At 40.0% G+C, this 21,160-nt stretch overlaps 1 protein-coding gene across 3 annotated transcripts in view; it reads right to left on the bottom strand.

Moving 5' to 3' along the window:
* Positions 1 to 743: 743 nt before the first annotated feature.
* Positions 744 to 21,160, bottom strand: part of ZNF609 (zinc finger protein 609) — a 144,497-nt gene continuing 124,080 nt past the window's right edge. The window contains exons 6-10 of one of the 3 annotated variants that reach the window (XM_089663950.1): positions 15,470 to 15,842; positions 11,140 to 11,315; positions 8,232 to 8,466; positions 5,546 to 5,624; positions 744 to 2,979 (exon numbers count right to left, since the gene is read on the bottom strand). In XM_089663950.1, the coding sequence (XP_089520076.1) occupies positions 5,551 to 5,624; positions 8,232 to 8,466; positions 11,140 to 11,315; positions 15,470 to 15,842 (858 nt within the window). In that variant the 3' untranslated portion in view covers positions 744 to 2,979; positions 5,546 to 5,550. Of the gene's footprint in view, positions 2,980 to 5,545; positions 5,625 to 8,231; positions 8,467 to 11,139; positions 11,316 to 15,469; positions 15,846 to 21,160 lie in introns of all 3 variants that reach the window. The other 2 variants (XM_089663951.1, XM_089663949.1) reach the window with 2 other exon arrangements.

Here is a 21,160-nt window from a genome sequence, read left to right on the forward strand (position 1 = left end):
ATAAGCCTTGAAGGCAGTAAGCAGTCATATCTTGATTGGAGTGTCAGTGAAGGTGAAATTCCAAAAGAGGAGACTAGCAAAAGACTGGAGCCTCACAGAGTGGTATGTGTTAGATGGGGACAGATCCGGCAAAGCTTTTGCCAGTGTCGAATCACCTGAAGGTAGCAGCATATAACATATGGTCTATGATTTGAGGTTTGGCTTTATATTTTAATGCCTAAAAAAAAAACCCCAAAAAAACTTACATTTCTCATGAATCCAGATTTTATCCCATAAGTCTTTATCACTACCCGGAATTACTTTTCTCACCTCTTCTACAGATATATCATTGTTAAAACCAGTCTGAAGGTAGCGGTACTTTAAAAAAACAACAAAGATTATCCCATGGTTTAGAGTTTGTTTAAAGGCAACATCAATTAAATGACGTGCATGCAGAAATTACAAGCGATCTGTACAATACCTTTAGTGAGGTAAGGAAAATGGCCTGCACACACTGAACACAGGCACCAGGAATAAATGTATATGTAAACACTACCTAGTTCAGCAGAGAGGTGAGCCCTATAGCAAAACATGTTGCACCTGAGATCTGATGTTTGCTATGCTAGCTAGGGGGTGTAGGGGAAGCCATACAGTATTTTTCCTGCAAAGTACACATGTATTTTAAGAATTCACCATTACACAGCTCAGCTTTACATATATGTAGACTTAAAAAAATAATTTGCACACATACAGGAGATCACCACTTTGATAAACAAAAGTGTAATACAAACTTGTGTATTTTTTTTCATTAAAACTGAAAGAAAAAAAAATCAACTTTGCCACAAAGACTTAAAATCTGTATGCAAAAAAAGAAAAAAAATAGCTACATAACAGAAATATAACTTTACATCTTTATACAGAAAAGTATGAGGGTTGCCAAGGTGAAAGGGATTATGCACCCCAATCACCCACATTCAAGGTGTAAGGGGTAAAGTTTTTTTTTTCATATACAATAAGTTCTGTTTACAACCAAGCAATACAAAAGAACTTTATTGGAAAACTTCCAGAAAGGGTTAAATACATTTTTTTTTGTATTTTTATTTAAATTCCTTCAAGTCACCTCTTGGTATGAAGAGGTGTCACTACCAGAGAGTTGATGCCTAAAAAATGTTCTGATATCGCTGTGCATCTTTAAAGAGTGGTGGAAGATTGACAGGACTCTCTGAGAGTAATCCCCATAAACATTGCATTAAAAAAGAACAACTGGACAGTCCCAGATAAATGAAGTTGAACTAAACCAATAACAGAGAGGTCTTTGCGACACTTTTGCTGGCAGAAGACAGAGTACTAGACATAGATGGTTACAGTACCAACGAGCTGTTGGAAAATAGCAGCAGTCTGGATGACCCCATAATGACAATTGTATGTCATCTTCTGCATTCTCAAAGTACGATGCTCTCGACTGAAAACCTACCTTTCTTTCACCTAAATATAATTTCCCATAACTATCTACAGGGGAAAGAGTTCGACTTAACATTTATAAGACATTTAATGAATGTCAATGACTCATTTGGGATTATCCTTATAGATATTTAAATAACTTTTACTCCCTGTGGCCACAAAGGGATTGCTCTTACGTGGGGATAGCTTTCCTGGAGTCACAAATGCTTTTACTGTTGCCACCTAAACACGTGTGTCTGTAAACACAATCCAGAATTCAACAAAGTGCATCTTTTTAAAAGAGGGACACAATCCTTACAGGTGTTATCATTCTCTTGTGTGAGAACACGTATCTCCTGCAGATAAATGGGTACACAATGTACTTTGCATGCTCTATCATAAAAAACTTTAAATATGAAAGGAAGGCCACCCAGTGGGGCTTTCTTGCTCACCCAAGACAAGCATCCTGCCATATTTAGTGGTTAAACAGATCTAAATTTCATATGTGAAATATATCTCCCCATTTTTAAGTTTAGTGTCTTACAAAAGAACCTTACCAGGTATATATATACACACACACATTATACACAGCCGAGGGGCATAACTGGGAGCCCTGCATTGTTGCATCAATGTCTTCATGCCTCCGCATAAATATAATTAAAACTATTTCATTTGTCTGATTTAGGGGATTATCAAAACAGGAGGTTAAGAGCTTGCGATTAAAATTTGTGTTGTTTGATTAAAAAGAAAGAAAAGGCATTGGTGGGGACAAGTTGAGTAGTGCACCAGAACTGCTCAGACAGTGGAAGGTGACATTAACTTTTAGCCTGTAGGCGCACAAAAGAGTACCCTCTGTATCCCTATGTGGTTGGCCATTGTAGCACAAAACACCAAATTACTGACAAAATTCAGATATCAGTTCAGAAAAGAGAAATAAGGAACCCGAATGGTATTGAAAATAAACAGCTCCAGAATAACCATTCCTATAATGTTTTAAACATAAATGAATATGCCCAAATTATGTAGATGCCATAAATTCAAAACCCTCCCTTGACCTGCGTAACCTGTGAAAATCAGATGCCTGAGCATGTGGTCAAAACAAAACTCAAATCCATAAACTGATGAACGATGTTTGATGGAGTGTCAACAACGGGACAGGTACAAACTCATCATAGTAACTTGAAAATAACATTTAACCAAAGTCTGTAGGCACAGGAAGCATATCCCCGACCTAGAATATTTCACAATTTGACTGAGGTGTTTGAAGCTGTGCACTCAGATACACTACGAAAAAGGTAAGTCTTCTCCTCAAGGCCAAGTTCACTGGAGAAATGCAAGAATAAATACAGTCATGTTTTTCAAATCCAGGTCTCCATAGAATAGGAGGAGGAGAGCTGAGCTTTTGGAAGGGCAACAATTAAACTTGTGTGTCCTGGATCTGAAGAGGAACTGAGAAGCCCTTGGTGGAAACACCATTCAACTGCGCCAACTCATCCAGATGTGTCCTGTGATCCAGTCACATGACTTGTGTAGACAGGGACCTTGACAAAGATTTTTTTTCTGGAGAGAAAAAGAAAGAATAGTCAGAGGGCCCCTTGAAACAAAATATGTTTATAGCTGAACTCCAAGCAGATATAAAAACACACCAATGCATGTAGTTATGTATTCCATAAAACATCACAATTTTCTTTTTTTCAAATGCAACATAAGTACTTGAATTTTACTTATCAAATCTCTTGTCTTCTGTATAGCAGCACTCAGATTAGGAGAGGCTGGGGCAGCCCCAGGAGTCAGCCTGATGTGCTGTATGCACATTTGTTGATAAAGTAAATGCTAACAATGATGAGGAATCATCCTGAAGCATCTCCAGTGTCCAATCACAGGCAAGTTTGTCGAGGCTGTGTAAACCTTGCGACTGGATGGACAGAAATGTATAGCTGTGTGCATGTAAAAGAAAAACCATCTCTTTAAAGAAGCCTATCCTGCTTCTAATACACAGTGGGGGTTGTTTACTAAAACTGGAGAGCACAAAATATGGTGCAGCTCTGCACAGAAACCAATCAGCTTCCAAGTTCTATTTCCAAAGCTTAAATAAAGCTGACGTTAGAATGCAGCTGTGCATGATAGCCAATCAGCTTCTGAGTGCACCAGCTTTAGTAAATCTTTTATTTTTGCTTGTTTTAGGTTGTTTTTTCTGGCATTGTCTCATTTTGTGGTGATGGCTAACCGTGGTCTTTACCCAAGTGTCTAATTACGTGCAAGTATGTAATAAAAGCATAATTTTTTGATGACTTTTTGGGTATCGCATTTTATCTATAATGTAACCGCTTTTTTCTGTGAATTCCTTTTCATGGTTTTCGTTTTGCTGCTTAGTAAATCTTCCCAACTGTTTTTGGGGAAATTGCCTTTGGTATCACTTAACCCTCTCTTAGACCGTAAGCTCTAACAAGCAGGATGCTCTGACTCCTCTTGTACCAAATTGTACTGTAACTAATATCTGCCATTATTTTGTAAAGCGCTGAGCAAACTGCTGGCACTATATAAATCCTGTATAATACTAATATATGCATTTCAACTATATATTTAATTGCCTGTCTGAGGCTGGGATTTAACTGCTTGCCGCCGGAGCCTCCCGGCCCTTTAAGAGTTTATGAAGCCGGGGGGGGGGGTGTTTAGGGATTATGTGACGCGTCGTCACGGCGTTCACATGATCGGGAAAGGTCGAGAGAGCTCTCAGCACATATGTTTTTTGCTAATTGCACGCAAATGTGCGGCCAGCATGAAGAGGTTAATCAATGGTTGTCTGCACACTTATTCTATTAGCATAAAGTGTGCATAGTCTCTCAGCAAGACACATTTCTATACAGCCAGATTTTTACAGTTTCCTGCATTCATTTTATTTCATCTTCTAAAATAAAATAGGCCATGAGTATCAACACAGTATCAGAAGGATAAGATGTTCTTATTGACAATAGTACCCAGATCGTCCTTTTCAACCTCTTATACTATACTGGGTGAGTACAAGGTACAATCTGGTTGTTAATGCTAACCAGCACACTTCTCTCTTCTAGATACAGACACTTTAGTTTATACAGCATTATTTTAACCATATGACCAGGGCATTTTTTTTTTGCTATTCAGCACTATGCTACTTTAACTGGCGATTGCTTGGTCATGCAACACTGTGGCCAAATTAAGTTTATATTTTTTCACACAAATAGAAATATCTATTGGTGGTATTTGATCATCAATGGGTTTTTACTTAATAAATAAAAAAAATATATGATACTTTCTACTTTGTTATAAAACATAACCATTAACAAATAAATACATCACAATTCGTAATAAATTTAGCCCAAAATGTATTCTGCTACATGTCTTTGGTAAGAAACAAAAATCCACAAAAAAGTGTATATTAATTGGTGTGTATATAAATATATATACAGCCATGATGCTGTACTGGTAATGGAGGAGATCAGCAACTTATAGTGGGACTGAGATAGTGTGGTGGGCAATCTGGCACTATCAGACCTCACTGGGAGGTACACAGACACTGACATCACTACTGGCACCAATACAGTACACTGTCACTGTGCTAATGAAACTGGCTGGGAAGGGTTAACATCAAGGGGCAATCAAGGGGTTAACTGTGTGCCTAATAGGTGTAATATGTGCTGCTTTTACTTACAGATCTGTTTTTTATCCCTGCTTTGCAAGACAGCTTGTAAACACAAGACTATGCTGTGATTAGCAACAGCCAATCAGCAGGACCATGGCAAAAATCATTATCTGGGAGATGCTGACATAATCGTGCTGTAGCCAGTGACAGCAATGATCAGCAGGGGGCATGTGCATATGCACCTCAAACCTAGACGACGCTGGAGATGTACATGCACAAGATCTAGCCTGGCCGTGCCATCTGCCCACAGTAAATGTACTGTGGGTGGACAGCAAGCAGTTTAACAGGTAGGTAGACATGCGCATCTTTCTTTGTGTAGCTAGAAAGTTTTACCTTAGGCTTTTCCGAACAAGTTTTTTTTGTATGCAGATGTGGAAAAACTGCAGCTAAACAGACACACAGTTAAAATGTGATTAATGAACATTGGCTGTATAACTAGAAACTTACCATTTTCACCTCCTCGGGGGTGGGTAAAGTGATGGAGCGGAACCCTGCTGACTTGCTACAATGGGTGTGGATGACAAACCTGCAATTAGAAAAGGTACTTAAAAAATGCTCTATAAAAGATAAGTGCCTAAATGCAGCAAATGATATATATTTCTTTTAAATATGGAAATCCAAGACAAAAAACATTTGCCCCCCTTTTAAACAGCGTTAGGAAGACTAAGAACCATTAGACTTCTACTGCTATCTGTATTCTTGTTTAGGACATTTCCCTTCACTTTCTGTCCAGGAAACCTTTGCCTCTGGAACAAAAAGCCTCCCAAGGTTAACTGATCAGATAAATATCCGATAGACGCTCTAATTTTCCCCCCTTTCAAAAACAGGAAATACATTTGGCTGGACTTCCATTTTAATTCAAAGCGGAGTTCCACTCACCCTGTCAAAAAATAAGTCAGCAGCTACAAAAACTGTAGCTGCTGACTTTTAAAAAACAGCCACTTACCTGTCCCTCGGTCCCGCGGTGTGTCCCCCGCAGCCCATTTCACCGGCCGCCCTGCGCAGCACTTCATGAATGGTCCTGTAGTCTTCTGGGACCTGTCACGTGTCCCAAAAGACTACAGAGAGGGAGGACACCTTCCGCTTCCGATTGCCTAGGACTGCCCAGCTAGGACCGATCGCCTAGGACCGCCCGCCCCACAAAGGTGCCAATCCTTAATGGGGAGTGGGGGAGCAGTCTTTAAAGCAGAACTTCCGCTTTTGAATGGAGCTACGCTTTAAGCTCTAACAAGCAGGATGCTCAGATTCCTCTTGTACCGAATTGTATTGTAACTGTACTGTATGCCCTCATGTTGTAAAGCGCTGCGCAAACTGTTGGCGGTTTGTAGACCGTATACAATAATGTTGTAGCCTACTATAGTTTTAGAAAGTGAAATCTTATGACTAAACGTAAACAATTCCTTAACGTAGATCTATTGCCCAGACTAACTATGTAACTATAAGTGACAGCTCCATGTGAGATTGGCTGGTCCTTTGTCACAAGTTGGTGAGAAGACGGATGCCAGGCACTGCGTTAGTCACAGCATACAATGCTATATTGCAATTTCTGAGAAATTAGGAGAAAGGATGCTTAGAAAAACTAAACCTTGGAATACTAAATCCAAAACCAAAAAAGTATAATATAGCCATTTACCATTAGGTGGGAAGGCTGCATTAGTTTTCTTTTCTTAGGCTTTTTTCTCCTCTGTTTTCATCTGGTGATCTGGCCAGTAACACCTCCTGTATTAGAGAGCCCCAACTCTGGATGAATGACCACAGGGACACCTTTGGCCAGTGTTAGTGTGGGGAGTGTTAGCTGGTGTTTAGCTTCAATTTGGTATTTAAATCTGCTAGTACATCTAATACTTTATAAGCAGTTACAGCAAATTGTTTTTTTTTCCCCTTTTAGGAATAATGTTTACATAAATAGATAAAAGCTGACCACTGTAAGCACCCTTGTCAGTGTTAAATGGTTTGTCCAATTCATCCTTGTCAACTGATTTATCTACAGGAGAGCTTGTTTTATTGAAAAACAGGCTTATTGGCAAGATCACCGGGCGACAATAAGAGACAGTATAAGAAAATCAATGCAGTCTTCGCATTTAAGAATTGGAACGCTGCACTATAATAAGGCCTCCTGCACACACAGGGCATTTGCCCATCTCTCCTAGATACCTTTCCTCCAGGTAGTAGCATTCTGGCAGAAAAAATGCTTGATTCATGTAAATGCATTTAGGTACATCAAGAGCTTGGGCATTCATTTTTTCCATTGGCCAAAATAGTAAATTATTCTGATCATTGAAACGACTGCTCAAACGCTTGACGCATGTAGCGTTAACACACGTTTACAAGCATCAATCGGTTTTTCTGCCAAATTGCTGTTGCTCCTGGACGTGCTGGCAGCATTTTTTTTTCTGCCTCTAAACAACTATGTTTGCACGGACACATAGGCTAACATGCAGGGGCTTTAGAGGCAGGAAGAAAAAATAAAAAAACCATGCCAGATGCACCTAACAGCAGCGCTAAAAATGTCCAGTGTACTTAAGGCCCAAATGTTAGCCTTTGGGTTTAAGACAGCTTTAAATTTCCATACAGAAAAAAAAATTCTCTACAGTGAAAGAGAACAGTAATAAAGCTGTGACCGTACGGTTAAAACAAATCTTTGCAATGTACCAAACCTTAAAATCACAATTACTGAATTTAAAGCCAATACCAGCCAAAAATTTGTTTCAGTATTTAATAGTGTAGAGGGAGTGGTGAGCTTTTTGTCCTTTTCTGCACCCTTCATGTGAAGATTTTCCCCTCGTTTCCCCGACTGGTGTTAAACTGAACAGAAAGTAAAGGGAAATCCCTACAAAGGGGATGCAGCAGCAAGAAGTTAAGAAAGGAAAGAATATGTTCTTTACCATTGCAAGATGCATTTACCATACAATAAACAAAAAAAAAAATAAAATGATAATTTCACAAGTTGACATGGACACCAAGAACTTTTCTTTCTTCAAATGTGGTAAGATAAGTAACAAAAACACAGAGCCTGGTCAATGTTAACTGACTGTCTAGAAGGGACTCTAGGGGCATTCTACAATATATTAGCAATGGGGATGGAAACAAATGGACTCTAGAGAAACTGTATGGAATGTGAATAATACATTACCTGTGCCATAGGGCAGTTGATACTGGCCAGGCAAAAGGGAATAGCCAAGATGATGGTGGTGATGGTGTGTGGACATTAGCCTTTGGGATGGGGAGGTTCGGGGCCTTTCTGAACTCCTGTCACTTACACCTCGGTCTGGTGCCCCCATACTGCTGCAGCCACCTGCACCTCCTGTAGAGACACCTGGTACACTGCAGCCCCCTCGATCACGGTCCTGGGGAGATTTATCAGTGATCTTTATGTACAGAAAATAAGCAGATAACATGGCATTATTAGGTAGCAATTCTTATAGCTTCCATTTTAAGCATTAACGAAACCGTATTATCAAAACAATCAATCAAAAAATGGAGAACTCATGGAATGTTCCATATGACCATTAAAAAGTTACATTATTCAGAATGTCACCTACATTATTAAGATGCACTCCTAATTACTAAAACTACAATATAAATTACAATTATTGGTTTATCCGTCTCAATGGCTCAAGCAGACAGAATACTCTAAACACAGGACCAGCATTTTCCAAAGCTAATAGATAAATCTATTCTCCCATCTCTTCCCCTTCACACAGGGAAAGGGGAGGAGAGAGGAATAGAAAACATTTTTTTTACCTTAATGCAAGCAATGCATTAAGGTAAAAAAACGTTTTTCGCTTTAGTATCACTTTAACCACTTTAATACCGGGGCACTTTTACCTCCTTCCTGCCCAGGCCAATTTTCAGCTTTCAGTGCTGTCACACTTTGAATGACAATTGTGCTGTCATGCAACACTGTACCCATATGACATTTTTTATCATTTTATTCAAACAAATAGAGCTTTCTTTTGGTGGTATTTAACAGCCTCCTGCCCGCCATATAAGGAAATGACGGGCGCAAGGCGGTTCTCTCGTTCTGGAAGGACATCATATAACGTCCTCCCACTCTAATCGCGCGTGCTTGGCTCCAGGGGCGCGCATCGCGGTGATTGGTGGTGCGTTGTGTCCCTTAGATACAGCGGATCACTGATCAACATAAAGAACCGAAGACGCCGGCTCTGTCACGGGATCAGCTGTGTCCAATCACAGCTGATCGCATGTACATAAGGAAATGCCAGTTATCTGCATTTCTCTTCTGAAGGGCTGTCATGACAGCTCGAGAGGAGAGGTGAGCCGGTAATCGGCATTCCTCAAAGGGGACATGTACAGGGCACTGATGATCAGTGTGTCCTGATGATCAGTGTAGCCCCAGCAGTGCCAGCTGTCAGTGTCCATCAATGCCACATATCACTGCCTTTCAGTGCCGCCTAACAGTGTCAATATATGAGTGACGCCTGTCAATGCCCATCAGTGCAGCCTATCAGTGCCCATCACTGCAACCTCATTAGCGCACATCAGTGAAGGAGAAAAATCACTTATTTACAAAATTTTATAACAAAAACTAAGAAAAACGGGTTTTTTTTTCTAAAATTTTCAGTTGTTTTTGGTTTGTTTAGCAAAAAACAAAAAATAAAAATCCCAGAGGTGATTAAATACTACCAAAAGAAATCTCTGTCTCAAAAAAAATGATAAAAAGTTCATATGAGTACAGTGTTGCATGACCGCACAATTGTCAAAGTGTGACAGCGCTGAAAGCTGAAAATTGGCCTGGGCAGGAAGGGGGTATAATTGCCCTGTAGGCAAGAGGTTAATCACCACTGAGTTTTTTATTTTTTGCTAAACAAAAAACGATTTAAACTTTTGAAGACAAAAACGCATTTTTCTTTATTTCTGTTATAAAATTTTGCAAATAAATAACATTTCTTCAAAAATGTAGGCCAAAATGTATTCTGCTACATTTCTGTGGTGAAAATACAAAAATCAGTGTATTATATTTAGCCTGTAGGAAAGTTATAGAGTCCACAAACCATGGTATATATATCTGACAATTGATCAATCCTGATGTACTGACGGCCAATCTTATTTCTTGAGGCTCAAAAATGCCAGGATAGTACCAATTCCCCTCCAAGTCACCCATTTTTGAAAATAGACAGTTCAAGGTATTTAGAGTAAGATGCATGGTGAGTTTTTTGGAGGTTGTAATTTTTTGTTAAACCCCCACAATTATTTTTTCTTCATATCGTCACCAGTCCAGTACAGCGTTATTATACAACTGGTGTGGCGGTGATCAGAGACACTGACTGGTGTCAGGGTGTAAAAAAATAAAAATAATTTAATTTGTATTTTTTTTTTTAATTTTTCTATTTTTTATTATTTTCTTTTTTTTACGATTTTGTTTTTCAACACACTGTGACCAAAGCAATACAATGTTACCATAGTAACATTCAACTACACTGGGCAAGTGATCAGAACTTTTTTTTTTTTTAACACATTATGATTGCCAATACCAATGTATTTATTCCATTGATATTTGCAATCGTTACAGAATGAAACTGATTCAGTTTTTTTTGTGATTAGCTGTGATTGGGCAAAGCTCATCACATGATATAGATGGGCTGTGATTGGCCCTGTCTGTACCATGTGACTGCTTTAATCACAGCTAATAACATAATTGAATACAATGGATGGCATGACAGGAAGCCATCCATTGTATACAATTGAAATAAGATCTGCTTTTGATTGGTCACAGCGGTCACGACACTGGCAACAGGCAACAGTGATATGTCATCGGCTGTGTCCCATGAACACAACCAGTGACAGATTGCGCTGCTGTGCGGTCGCGTGAGCGGCTCGTGTTCACAGGACGTCATATGACGCCCAGTCACAACGAGGAGTGTCCCGCCTGGCCGTCAATCTGCTATAGTCCAGGCGGGAAGGTGTTAATTATACTTATTACACCAACACATTAAACGCTCAAGTTATGTACAAGTGACTGGTCCTCTTTAGATAAAAAACTGATATCATCCAAGCCCTCACCAAAATACTGCACTTACCGTGGGAGATTTGCTTTTGTAATGGCTAGCATGCTGTTGTAAAATATCAAGTGCTTTAGATTCAGAAGTGGGTTTACAGCTGACACTTGGACTGGCTCGGGACTTCTCAGATTCCTCGCTACCAGAAACTTTGTTGCCATATGGGGAGAAAGGATAACCGGAGGAAAGATAAGAGCCTAAAGAAGGGGAAGATGATGGGAAAAAAGCTAGTTTATCAGCATGTACGGCATCAAAATTCTTAAATACTTTTAGGTCCACAAATAAAATTATTTAAGATAACAGATGAAAACTTAAAAACATGAGAATAGAATTAAAATATTAACGCTTCATGCTTACTGGGGCTTTTTTAAATGCTTTTCTCCTAGCGAGAGAAAAGCAGCTTAAAAAAAATGAGCATAAGCTGCATTTTTGCAAACTCATTTACAGTGAAGGAAATAAGTATTTGATCCTCTGCTGATTTTGAATGTTTGCCCACTCACAAAGAAATGATCAGTCTATAAAAATCGAATGGTAAGTGTATTGTAACACTGAGACAGAATAGCAACAAAAAATTCAAAAGAAATGCATGTCTAACAAATTATGCACTGATTTGCATGGTCATGAGGGAAATAAGTATTTGATCCCCTTCACAAAACATGACTTAGTACTTGGTAGCAAACCCCTTGTTGGCAATCAAAGGTCGGACGTTTCCTGTAGTTGGCCACCAGGTTTGCACACATCTCAGGAGGGATTTTGGCCCACTCCTTTTGGCAGATCCGCTCCAAGTCATTAAGGTTTGGTAACTGACGTTTGGCAACTCAAACATTCAGCTCCCTCCACATATTTTCAATCGGATTAAGGTCTGGAGACTGGCTAGGCCACTCCAGGACCTTAATGTGCTTCATCTTGAGCCACTCCTTTGTTGCCTTGGCCGTGTGTTTTGGGTCATGGTCATGCTGGAACACCCCTCCACGAGCCATTTTCAATGCCCTGGCTGAGGGAAGAAGGTTCTCACCCAAGATTTGACGGTACATTGCTCCATCCATCGTCCCTTTGATGCGGTGCAGTTGTCATCTCCCCTTAGCAGAAAAACACCCCCAAAGATGAAACACACCACCATGTTTGACAGTTGGGATGGTGTTCTTGGGGTCATAGGCAGCATTTCTCCTCCTCTAAACATGGTGAGTTGAGTTGATGCCAAAGAGCTCGATTTTGGTTTCATCTGACCACAACACTTTCAACCAGTCCTCCTTCTGCATCATTCAGATGTTCAGTGACAAACTTCAGACAGGCCTGGACATGTGCTTTCTTGAGCAAAGAGACCTTGCGGGCACTGCAGGATTTCAATCCTTGTCGGCGTAGTGTGTTACCAATTGTTTTCTTGGTGACTGTGGTCCTAACGGCCTGGAGATCAGTGACGAGATCCTCACGTGTAGTTCTGGGATGATTCCACACTGTTCTCATGATCACTGACACTCCACAAGGTGAGATCTTGCATGGTGCACCAGACCTAGGGAGACTGACAGTCGTTTTGTGTTTCTTGCATTTGCAAATGATTGCACCAACTGTTGTCACCTTCTCACCAAGCTGCTTGGCGACAGTTTGGTAGCCCAGTCCAGCCTTGCGTAGGTCTACAATCTTGTCCCTGACATCCTTGGAAAGCTCTTTGGTCTTTGCCATGGTGGAGAGTTTGGAATCTGATTGTTTGATTGTGCCTGAGGACAGGTGTCTTTTATACAGGTAACAAAATGAGATTAGCAGCACTCCCTTTAAGAGACTGCTTCTAATCTCAGCTTGTTACCTGTATGAAAGATACCTGGTAGCCAGAAATCCTGCTGAATGATAGGGGATCAAATACTTATTTCCCTCATGAACATGCAAATCAGTGCATAATTTGTTAGACATGCATTTCTTTTGAATTTTTCGTTGCTATTCTGTCTCTCAGCTTTACAATACACCTACCATTCGATTTTTAGACTGATCATTTCTTTGTGAGTGGGCAAACATTGAAAATCAGCAGGGGATCAAATACTTATTTCCTTCACTGTAGGTGCGCTTTGGTGAATCAAGTGCTTGGGTGTTTAATTATTTAATTGCCCAGAATATTAATTTATTCTGCCCATTGAAATGAAAAAAAAAAAAACCTGAAGAGCTAAAAGTGTCAAGCGCTTAGGTACCTTTTATCTGCCAAACGTTCCTCTCGAACTCTCAGGTGATATTTTTTTCTGCCTCTTATAGCCCTTGCCTCTAAAATTCTGTAAACACTTATGCGTGCATGGACTCAAAGGGTTGATTTACTAAAACTGGAGAATGCAAAATCTGGTGCAGTTCTGCATGGTATCCAATAGGCTTCTAACTACAGCTTGTTGAATTAGACATTGACATAGAAACCTGGAAGCTGATTGGTTTCTATGCAGAATTGCACTAGATTTTGCTCTCTCCAGTTTTGGTAAATCAAACCCATAGACTAACAGGGAGAGTTTAGAGACAGAAAAAAGGTTACATTTCTGTTTTACAGGCATTTTTGAGCTGAAGTGTGCATGAGGTCTAGCACTTAATCAAGGTTCCAAATATTTACGTAACGGTTTTTGATTAATTTAATTAATGATATTTGTCAAATGTAAAAGATGACAAAAAAATTGAACTAAGATTACAAAACCAACATACACAAGTCTAACTCAGATCTGAAACATTAAAGGAGACTTCCGCTTTGGTCAAAAGGTTATTGCAAACTTCTTTACTACTGAAACTGGATCCTGGTGCCCTCTAGGATTTGGTATCATTCAGTGCCTTCAAAGTAAACTGTACCTACAACTGTCACCTCCTGTCAGACAGATAGGTCAGCATTAACTATAATCAGAAGGGCAAACACTCCTCTTTAAGCTGCCATGGCAAATTCATGATGAATACATTCTTTATGTATCCAGCTATGACCACCGCAGTTAAATCACTGGCTATTCGCACACATTTCAGATGTTGGAATTCACAGATTCTTGTCATCCATCTGAATGTTGCCTTACTGAAAAGCAATGGATGGTTCCGTACAAACTATAGTAAAAGGATGAGAATATTTTCATACGTTTATTCGTGGAAGCTCACATGAATTATACGCAGCCAATGTTTTGGGGCCACACAGGGTTTCTTCCTCAATTGGACATAGTAACAATGACATATTGAGAGACTCAAATTTCAGTGTTGGTATTTTCAACTTATCATCCTTTTACAAGTGAATCATGAATTATAAAAACGTTATTCGAACCAACCTGGCTTCACTTTTAACTTGCCATTAAAAATGCCATTAAAGTACCAAATCAGGATTAATGTGCTGATGCGTTATTCCTGTTAAACCCTGCAATGGGACAGTGCAAATATTTTTTTTACAAGTGAATCATGAATTATAAAAACATTATTCCAACCAACCTGGATTCACTTTTAACCTGCCATTAAAAATGCCATTAAAATACCAAATCAGGATTAATGTGCTGATGCGTTATTCCTGTCAAACCCTGCAATGGGACAGTGCAAAGATTTTATAGAATTTTCCATAAAGCTAGGTTCAGACAAATGCGGTGCAAATTAGCTCAGTTTTAAAGTGAGATTCAGTGAACAGCTGCTGAGCGATCCACCTGCGGTTCTGCTCCACTCAATTTCTCTCTCTTAAAAAGTCTCTTCCTGCAAAGTTGCTCAGTCACACAGGCTAAACTTCTCAAAAACACATTGGAATCACATTCTATATGAACACATAACCATTCCAAATGCGGTTTCAATTCAACTCTGTACAGCTCACACATGGATCACACCACTCCAAACATCCATAGGACCCTTTTTCTAATTGCACTGGCTGAACTGCATGTGTGTGAACGCCTTCCACAGGAAGCCATTTTATTTGCTATGTCATGTGAACCAAAGCAGTTCCCAACACATCCAAAAACAGGCCAATGTGAACCAGAGCTAAGTTGATTGTAGATCTATCAGTTCAATACTTCAACAACACAAATGAGCCCTGTCAGTGATGCTCTTTATTTGCACAAACGTGTTACGTTTTCAGGAAATGCTTTTGAATCCTACCCTCTTCTTCTAAAGACCAAGCAGAGATCTGCATTTTTCAAAAACTTTTAGTTCTGAATGAAATGTTAGGACTTCTGTCAGGAAGTGAGGAGGAACTGTTTAATGGAGCCCCAAATAGCAGTAAGTACTCAACAGGGGTTTGAAGCCTATTCTAACACTGATTTATAAAAAAAAAATAAAACATTTTAGACATACTCTTTAAATAATTTGAAGTATGCAAAGTTACAAAAATATTCTGTAAAACAAATACTTCTGTGAACAAATCAACACCCTGACCCAATACCTGGGTAGTTTTGCATCATGACTGCTGGCATTCCACGGTAGCTTGGATGGCTGGGGTCATAGGCTTGACTATAGGTATAGCCATGCATATATGGGATATAGGACTGGTGTTGAGTAAGTGGCGATGACACAGGAACATGAGTACTGGTGCGGGGGTCCTTAGGCAGCACACGAGGATCCTCAGTTGCTTGTGGTCCTTTCACTTCCACATTAACACCTTCTTTACTGTCCTCTTTAGAGGAAGCTTCCTTGCTGCGGCTCCGTTCTTCCTTGACCTTCCTCTCCCTCTCTTCTTTCCATCTTTCGTCGTCTGCTTTTATAGCATCTGTGTACTTGGGATAGACATAGGACCACATGCGTGATTCTGCCTCCTGCTGCTAAAGATAGTTAGAAAGAAAAATAAATTTATTAAGTTAATGAAACAAACTAATACTACACAGTGGAAGAGCATATGTACACAAGGGGTTTAATTACAGGCTTCACATTTCCTACTGAATCAGCATGAAAACAACTGCCTAAGAGGGAGTAAGGCCCCTTTCACACGAAGCAGACCCGTTTAGTGGATCCGCTTGCTCAGAGGGGGATCTCTCCGCTGATCCCCGCTGAGCAAGCGGCTGACAGCCCTGTGTCTGCTCTGCTGCTGCAGAGCAGAGACAGAGCTGCTCGCTCGCCTCAGTGGCCCGTCACATTAAAGCGGACCACCACATGAAAGCGGACCGCCTGTCTGTTTTCATCTGACCCGATCCAACTGACGGAAGGGGAAGTGGATCCTCACCCATCCCTTTTTGGTGAATCGGATGTCGGGGGGAGTAAACAGACACATGTCCGTTTATACCTGCCACTTTATAGAGGAGAATGGAGGTTCCAATCGGCCCGCCTGAAAAATGGATAGGTGGACCTGATCGAACCTACACCCGTGTAGGGTCTGACAATGGGTCCAAGGATTTCATCCCGATACCTAATGGCAGTCAAGGTGCCCCTGTCTAGCCTGTAGAGGTCTGTGCTTCCCTCCATGGATATGCCTCCCCAGACCATTACTAACTCACTACCAAAACAGTCATGCTGAACAATGTTACAGGGAGCACAATGTTCTCCACGGCTTCTCCAGACCCTTTCACGTCTGTCACGTGCTCAGAGTGAACCCGCTCTCATCTATGCAAAGCACAGGACACCAGTGGTGGACCTGCCAATTCTGGTGTTCAATGGCACTAGAGGATGTCGGGCCCTCAAGCCACCCTCATGAAGTCTGTTTCTGATTGTTTGGTCAGAGACATTCACACCAGTGGCCTTTCCTTTCCTGGCAAAGCATCAGAAAGGAGGAAACCCAGTCTTTGGCAATGTCCATGGGTTCCAGACTTCAGACAGTCATTGCCAGTAAAGGATTCTCAAATCTTAAAAATTAACATTTTATTTATGATTATATTCATTTGTCCAATTACATTTGAGCCCCTGAAAATGGAGGGATTGTGTATAAAAATGGTTGCAGTTCCTAAAATTTGTACTTGATATTTATGTTCAACCCCTTGAATTAAATCTGAAAGTCTGCACTTCAAATTCATTTGGATTGTTTCGTGTTCATTTACTCTGGTGGGATACAGAGCCAAAAAGTATGAAAATTGTGCCTGTGTCCAAATATATATGGACTTAACTGTATATCCAGGTTTTACAGCATCATATGCTCCCATCCAGAAATCTTTTTCAGGGAATGCCTTTCCTATTTCAGGACAATGCAAAACAACATACTGTATCTATGACAAAAGCATGGCTTTGTAGTTGAAGAGTCCAAGTGCTTAAATGGCCTGCCTACAGTCAAGACCTTTCACAAATTGAAAATATTTGGCCTATCTTGAAATTAAAAATATGATAAAGATGACCCAGGACTGTTGAGTTAAAATCTCATATTAGGCAAGAATGAGTAAACCTTCATCTCCCAAAACCCCAGCATCTGGTCATCTAAGTTCCCAGATGTTTACAGAGTGTTGTTAAAAAGAGAGGCTGCTACACCATGATAAATATGGCCCTGTCTCAACGCTTGAGATGTGTTGCTGCTATCAATTTCAAAACTACCTTATTTTTTTCTTAACCACTTGCCCTCCAGAGGATTTACCCCCCTTCCTGATCAGGCCATTTTTTGTATTACGGCGCTGCATTAGTTTTTGCAGTCATGCAATGCTGCACTCAAATTAAATTTACGTCCTTTTTTTCCCCACAAATTGAGCTCTCTTTCAGTGGTATTTGATCACCTGTGCGTTTATTTTTTGCGCTATAAAAAAAAAAACAAGATTTTTTATTTTTGCTATTAAACATGTCCAGTAAAAATAAAAAAAAAATAAATCAAATTTCGTCATAAATTTAGGCCAAAATGTATTCTGCTACATGTCTTTGCTAAAAATAAATCCCAATATGTGTAAATTAGTTGACTTACGTGAAAGTTAGAGCGTTTACAAATGGATATATACACTGGGATTTTCTTTCATTTTTACTAGTAATAGTAGTGATCAGCAACTGCGGCGGACATTCTGACACAGGGGGGGAACTAATTTGGTGTCACTGACATCCCCAGTGACACCAATACAGTGATCAGTGCTAATAAAAAAAAAAAAACACTGACACTGTACTAATGGAACTGGGAAAAAGGGGTTAACATGAGGAGTGATGAAAGGGTTAACTGTGTGTTAACTGTGTGCTAGGAGTGTTTTACTAGGGGGCTTTGCTTCACTGTAATCACACTGCCTTGGATGGCTGCACTGTGCACAGCCATCCAAAGCAGTGTGCCCAAGCTGACAAGGAGGAAAACTGTACATAAAAACAGTTCTCGTCGTCGTCGGAGATCCTCGGAAATCACAGAGCGCTGGCAAGTAATCACCGGCCAGGACCCGGTGATTGACAGCTGTGGCCGCGAATAGCGGCCACTGCTGTCGAAATCACATGATTTTGCGCACCCATGCCACCCTGTAGCAGTATTTCTGCTATAGGGCGGTTGGGAAGTGGTTAGGATAGAACATTTTTTCAGTTTAAACATTTGATATGTTTTCTACTTTCTATTGTGAATAAAATATGGGTTTATGAGATTTGAAAATCATTGTATTCTATTTATTTTGTAGATTTTACACAACTTTTTTGGAATTAGGGTTGCAGCAGTCAAGAGATTGACAAAGTTACAGTGGACATAAAAAGTCTACACACCCGTTAAAATGTCAGGTTTCTGTGATGTAAAAAACGAGACAGAAATAATTTCAGAACTTTTTCCACCTGTTAAACTGTACAACTCAATTGAAAAACAAACTGAAATCTTTTTTGGGGGGGGGGGGGACATAAAAAAAACTAAAATAAATTGTAAAGCGCTGAGCAAACTGTTGGCGCTATATAAATCCTGTATAATAATAATAATAATGTGGTTGCATAAGTGTGCACACCCTCTTATAACTGGGGATGTAACAATATTCAGAATTAAGCAATGGCATTCAAAAGCATGTTAAATAGGAGTCAGTACACACTTGCCATCATTTAACAAGTTTCTGATTAACCCCTCAAAGTTCAGCTGTTCTAGCAGGTCTTTCCTGACATTTTCTTAGTCGCATCCTACAGCAAAAGCAATGGTCCGCAGAGAGCTTCCAAAGCATCAGAGGGCTCTCATTGTTAAAATGTTGCAGTCAGAAGGGTACACAAGAATTTCCAAGGCATTGGATATACCATGGAACACAGTGAAGACAAGTCATCATCAAGTGGAGAAAATATGGCGCAACAGTGACATTACAAAGAACTGGCCGCCCTTCAAAAATTGATGAAAAGACGAGAAGAAAACTGGTCTGGGAGGCTGCCAAGAGGCCTACAGCAACATTAAAGGAGCTGCAAAAATATCTGAAAGTACTGGCTGTGTGGTACATGACAACAATCTTCCTTGTTCTTAATATGTCTGGGCTATGGGGTAGAGTGGCAAGATGAAAGCCTTTTCTTACAAAGAAAAACATCCAAGCCCCGCTAAATTTTGCAAAAACACATCTGAAGTATCCCAAAAGCATGTGGGAAAAGGTGTTATAGTTAAACATTTTGGTCATAATTCCAAGAGATGTTTGGCACAAAAACAACACTGCACATCACCAAAAGAACACCATACCCACAGTGAAGCATGGTGGTGGCAGCATCATGCTTTGGGGCTGTTTTTCTTCAGCTGGAACTAGGGCCTTAGTCAAGGTAGAGGGAATTATGAACAGTTCCAAATACCAGTCAATACAGGCACAAAACCTTCAGGCATCTGCTAGAAAGCTGAACATGAAGAGGAATTTCATCTTTCAGCATGACAATGACCCAAAGCATACATCCAAATCAACAAGGGAATGGCTTCACCTGAAGAAGATGAACGTTTTGGAATGGCTCAGCCAGAACCCAGACCTGAATCCAATCGAAAATCTGGGGGTGATATGAAGAGGGCTGTGCCCTCACAAACTGACAGATTTCGACTGTTTTTGCAAGGAAGAGTTGGCAAATATTGCCAGGTCTAGATGTGCCATGCTGAAAGACTCATACCCAAATAGACTGAGTGCTGTGATAAAATGAAAAGGTGCTTCAACAAAGTATTAATGTAAGGGTGTGCACACTTATGCAACCATATTATTTTAGTTTTTTATTTTTACTTGCCTCCACCTAAAATATTTCAGTTTGCTGTTCAACTGAGTTGTACAGTTTATAGGTCACATTAAAAGGTGGAAAAAGTTCTTAAATTATTTATCTTTGTCTCATTTTGTTTACACCACAGAAACCTGACATTTTAACAGGGGTGTGTAGACCTTTTATATCCACTGTACGTTCTTCTAACTCTAGCCATGAACTAGAAGGACAAACTGTCATAATGGATAAAGTATGTTTCCGGTCCAATGCATAAATCAGGGGTCTCCAAACTGCGACCTACGAACCATATGTAGCCCTCTGCTTTCCTTTATCTGGCCTTTGGGGCACTATTCCTTCCACTGACATCAAAGATGAAGTACTATTCCTTCCACTGACACCAACAATGGGATATTATTGACACAAGAAATAGAGAACTAATGCTCCCATTGACACCAATGATGGGGCACTATTCCTCCCACTGACTCCAATGATGTAATTTTTCAATCCCACTGACCACCAAACCTATGGCACCATTTACTCCCACCAATGCCAGGGCATTTTCTATTCCCACTGGCCACATCCGGGCCCCCTAAGTTTGAAGGGCAGTAAACTGGTCATTTGTTTCAACAGTTTAGAGACCCCTGGCATAAACCAAACAGATCCATATACAGGTACATGAACTAGATGAAAACTCTCATTGTCAAATCTAGCACTTCAAAATCTACCACCATAAATGCTCCCTGCAAAAGTATTACAGATGTTACCAGATCTTAGAGTAAATGAATACTTTATGCAGGATCTTACAGATAATTTAACATGAGAACCTCCAACTGGTGATATTGGGGAATCACACACTGTTATCTTTTTATTTTAATTATCACGGTTTTGTTCCATATGTTTAGTTTGCTGACCTATGTCCATAACACAAATTTATGGATACTCAAAATTGTTTTGTGTTCAATAAAAATACATTAATGAAAAAATGAGAGCTTTCAATGTTTGCGGTTTGTGGAGAATCCTGAAAGCAGTAAAAAAACAGGCAGCATATTGTATAATTGTGCAGCAAGCAGAGTAGTGGAAAAGC

Source organism: Staurois parvus, unplaced genomic scaffold (genome assembly GCF_062004578.1).
Source record: "Staurois parvus isolate SC_StPar_1 unplaced genomic scaffold, SC_StPar_1.0 ptg001805l, whole genome shotgun sequence".
Taxonomy (NCBI): Eukaryota; Metazoa; Chordata; class Amphibia; order Anura; family Ranidae; genus Staurois; species Staurois parvus.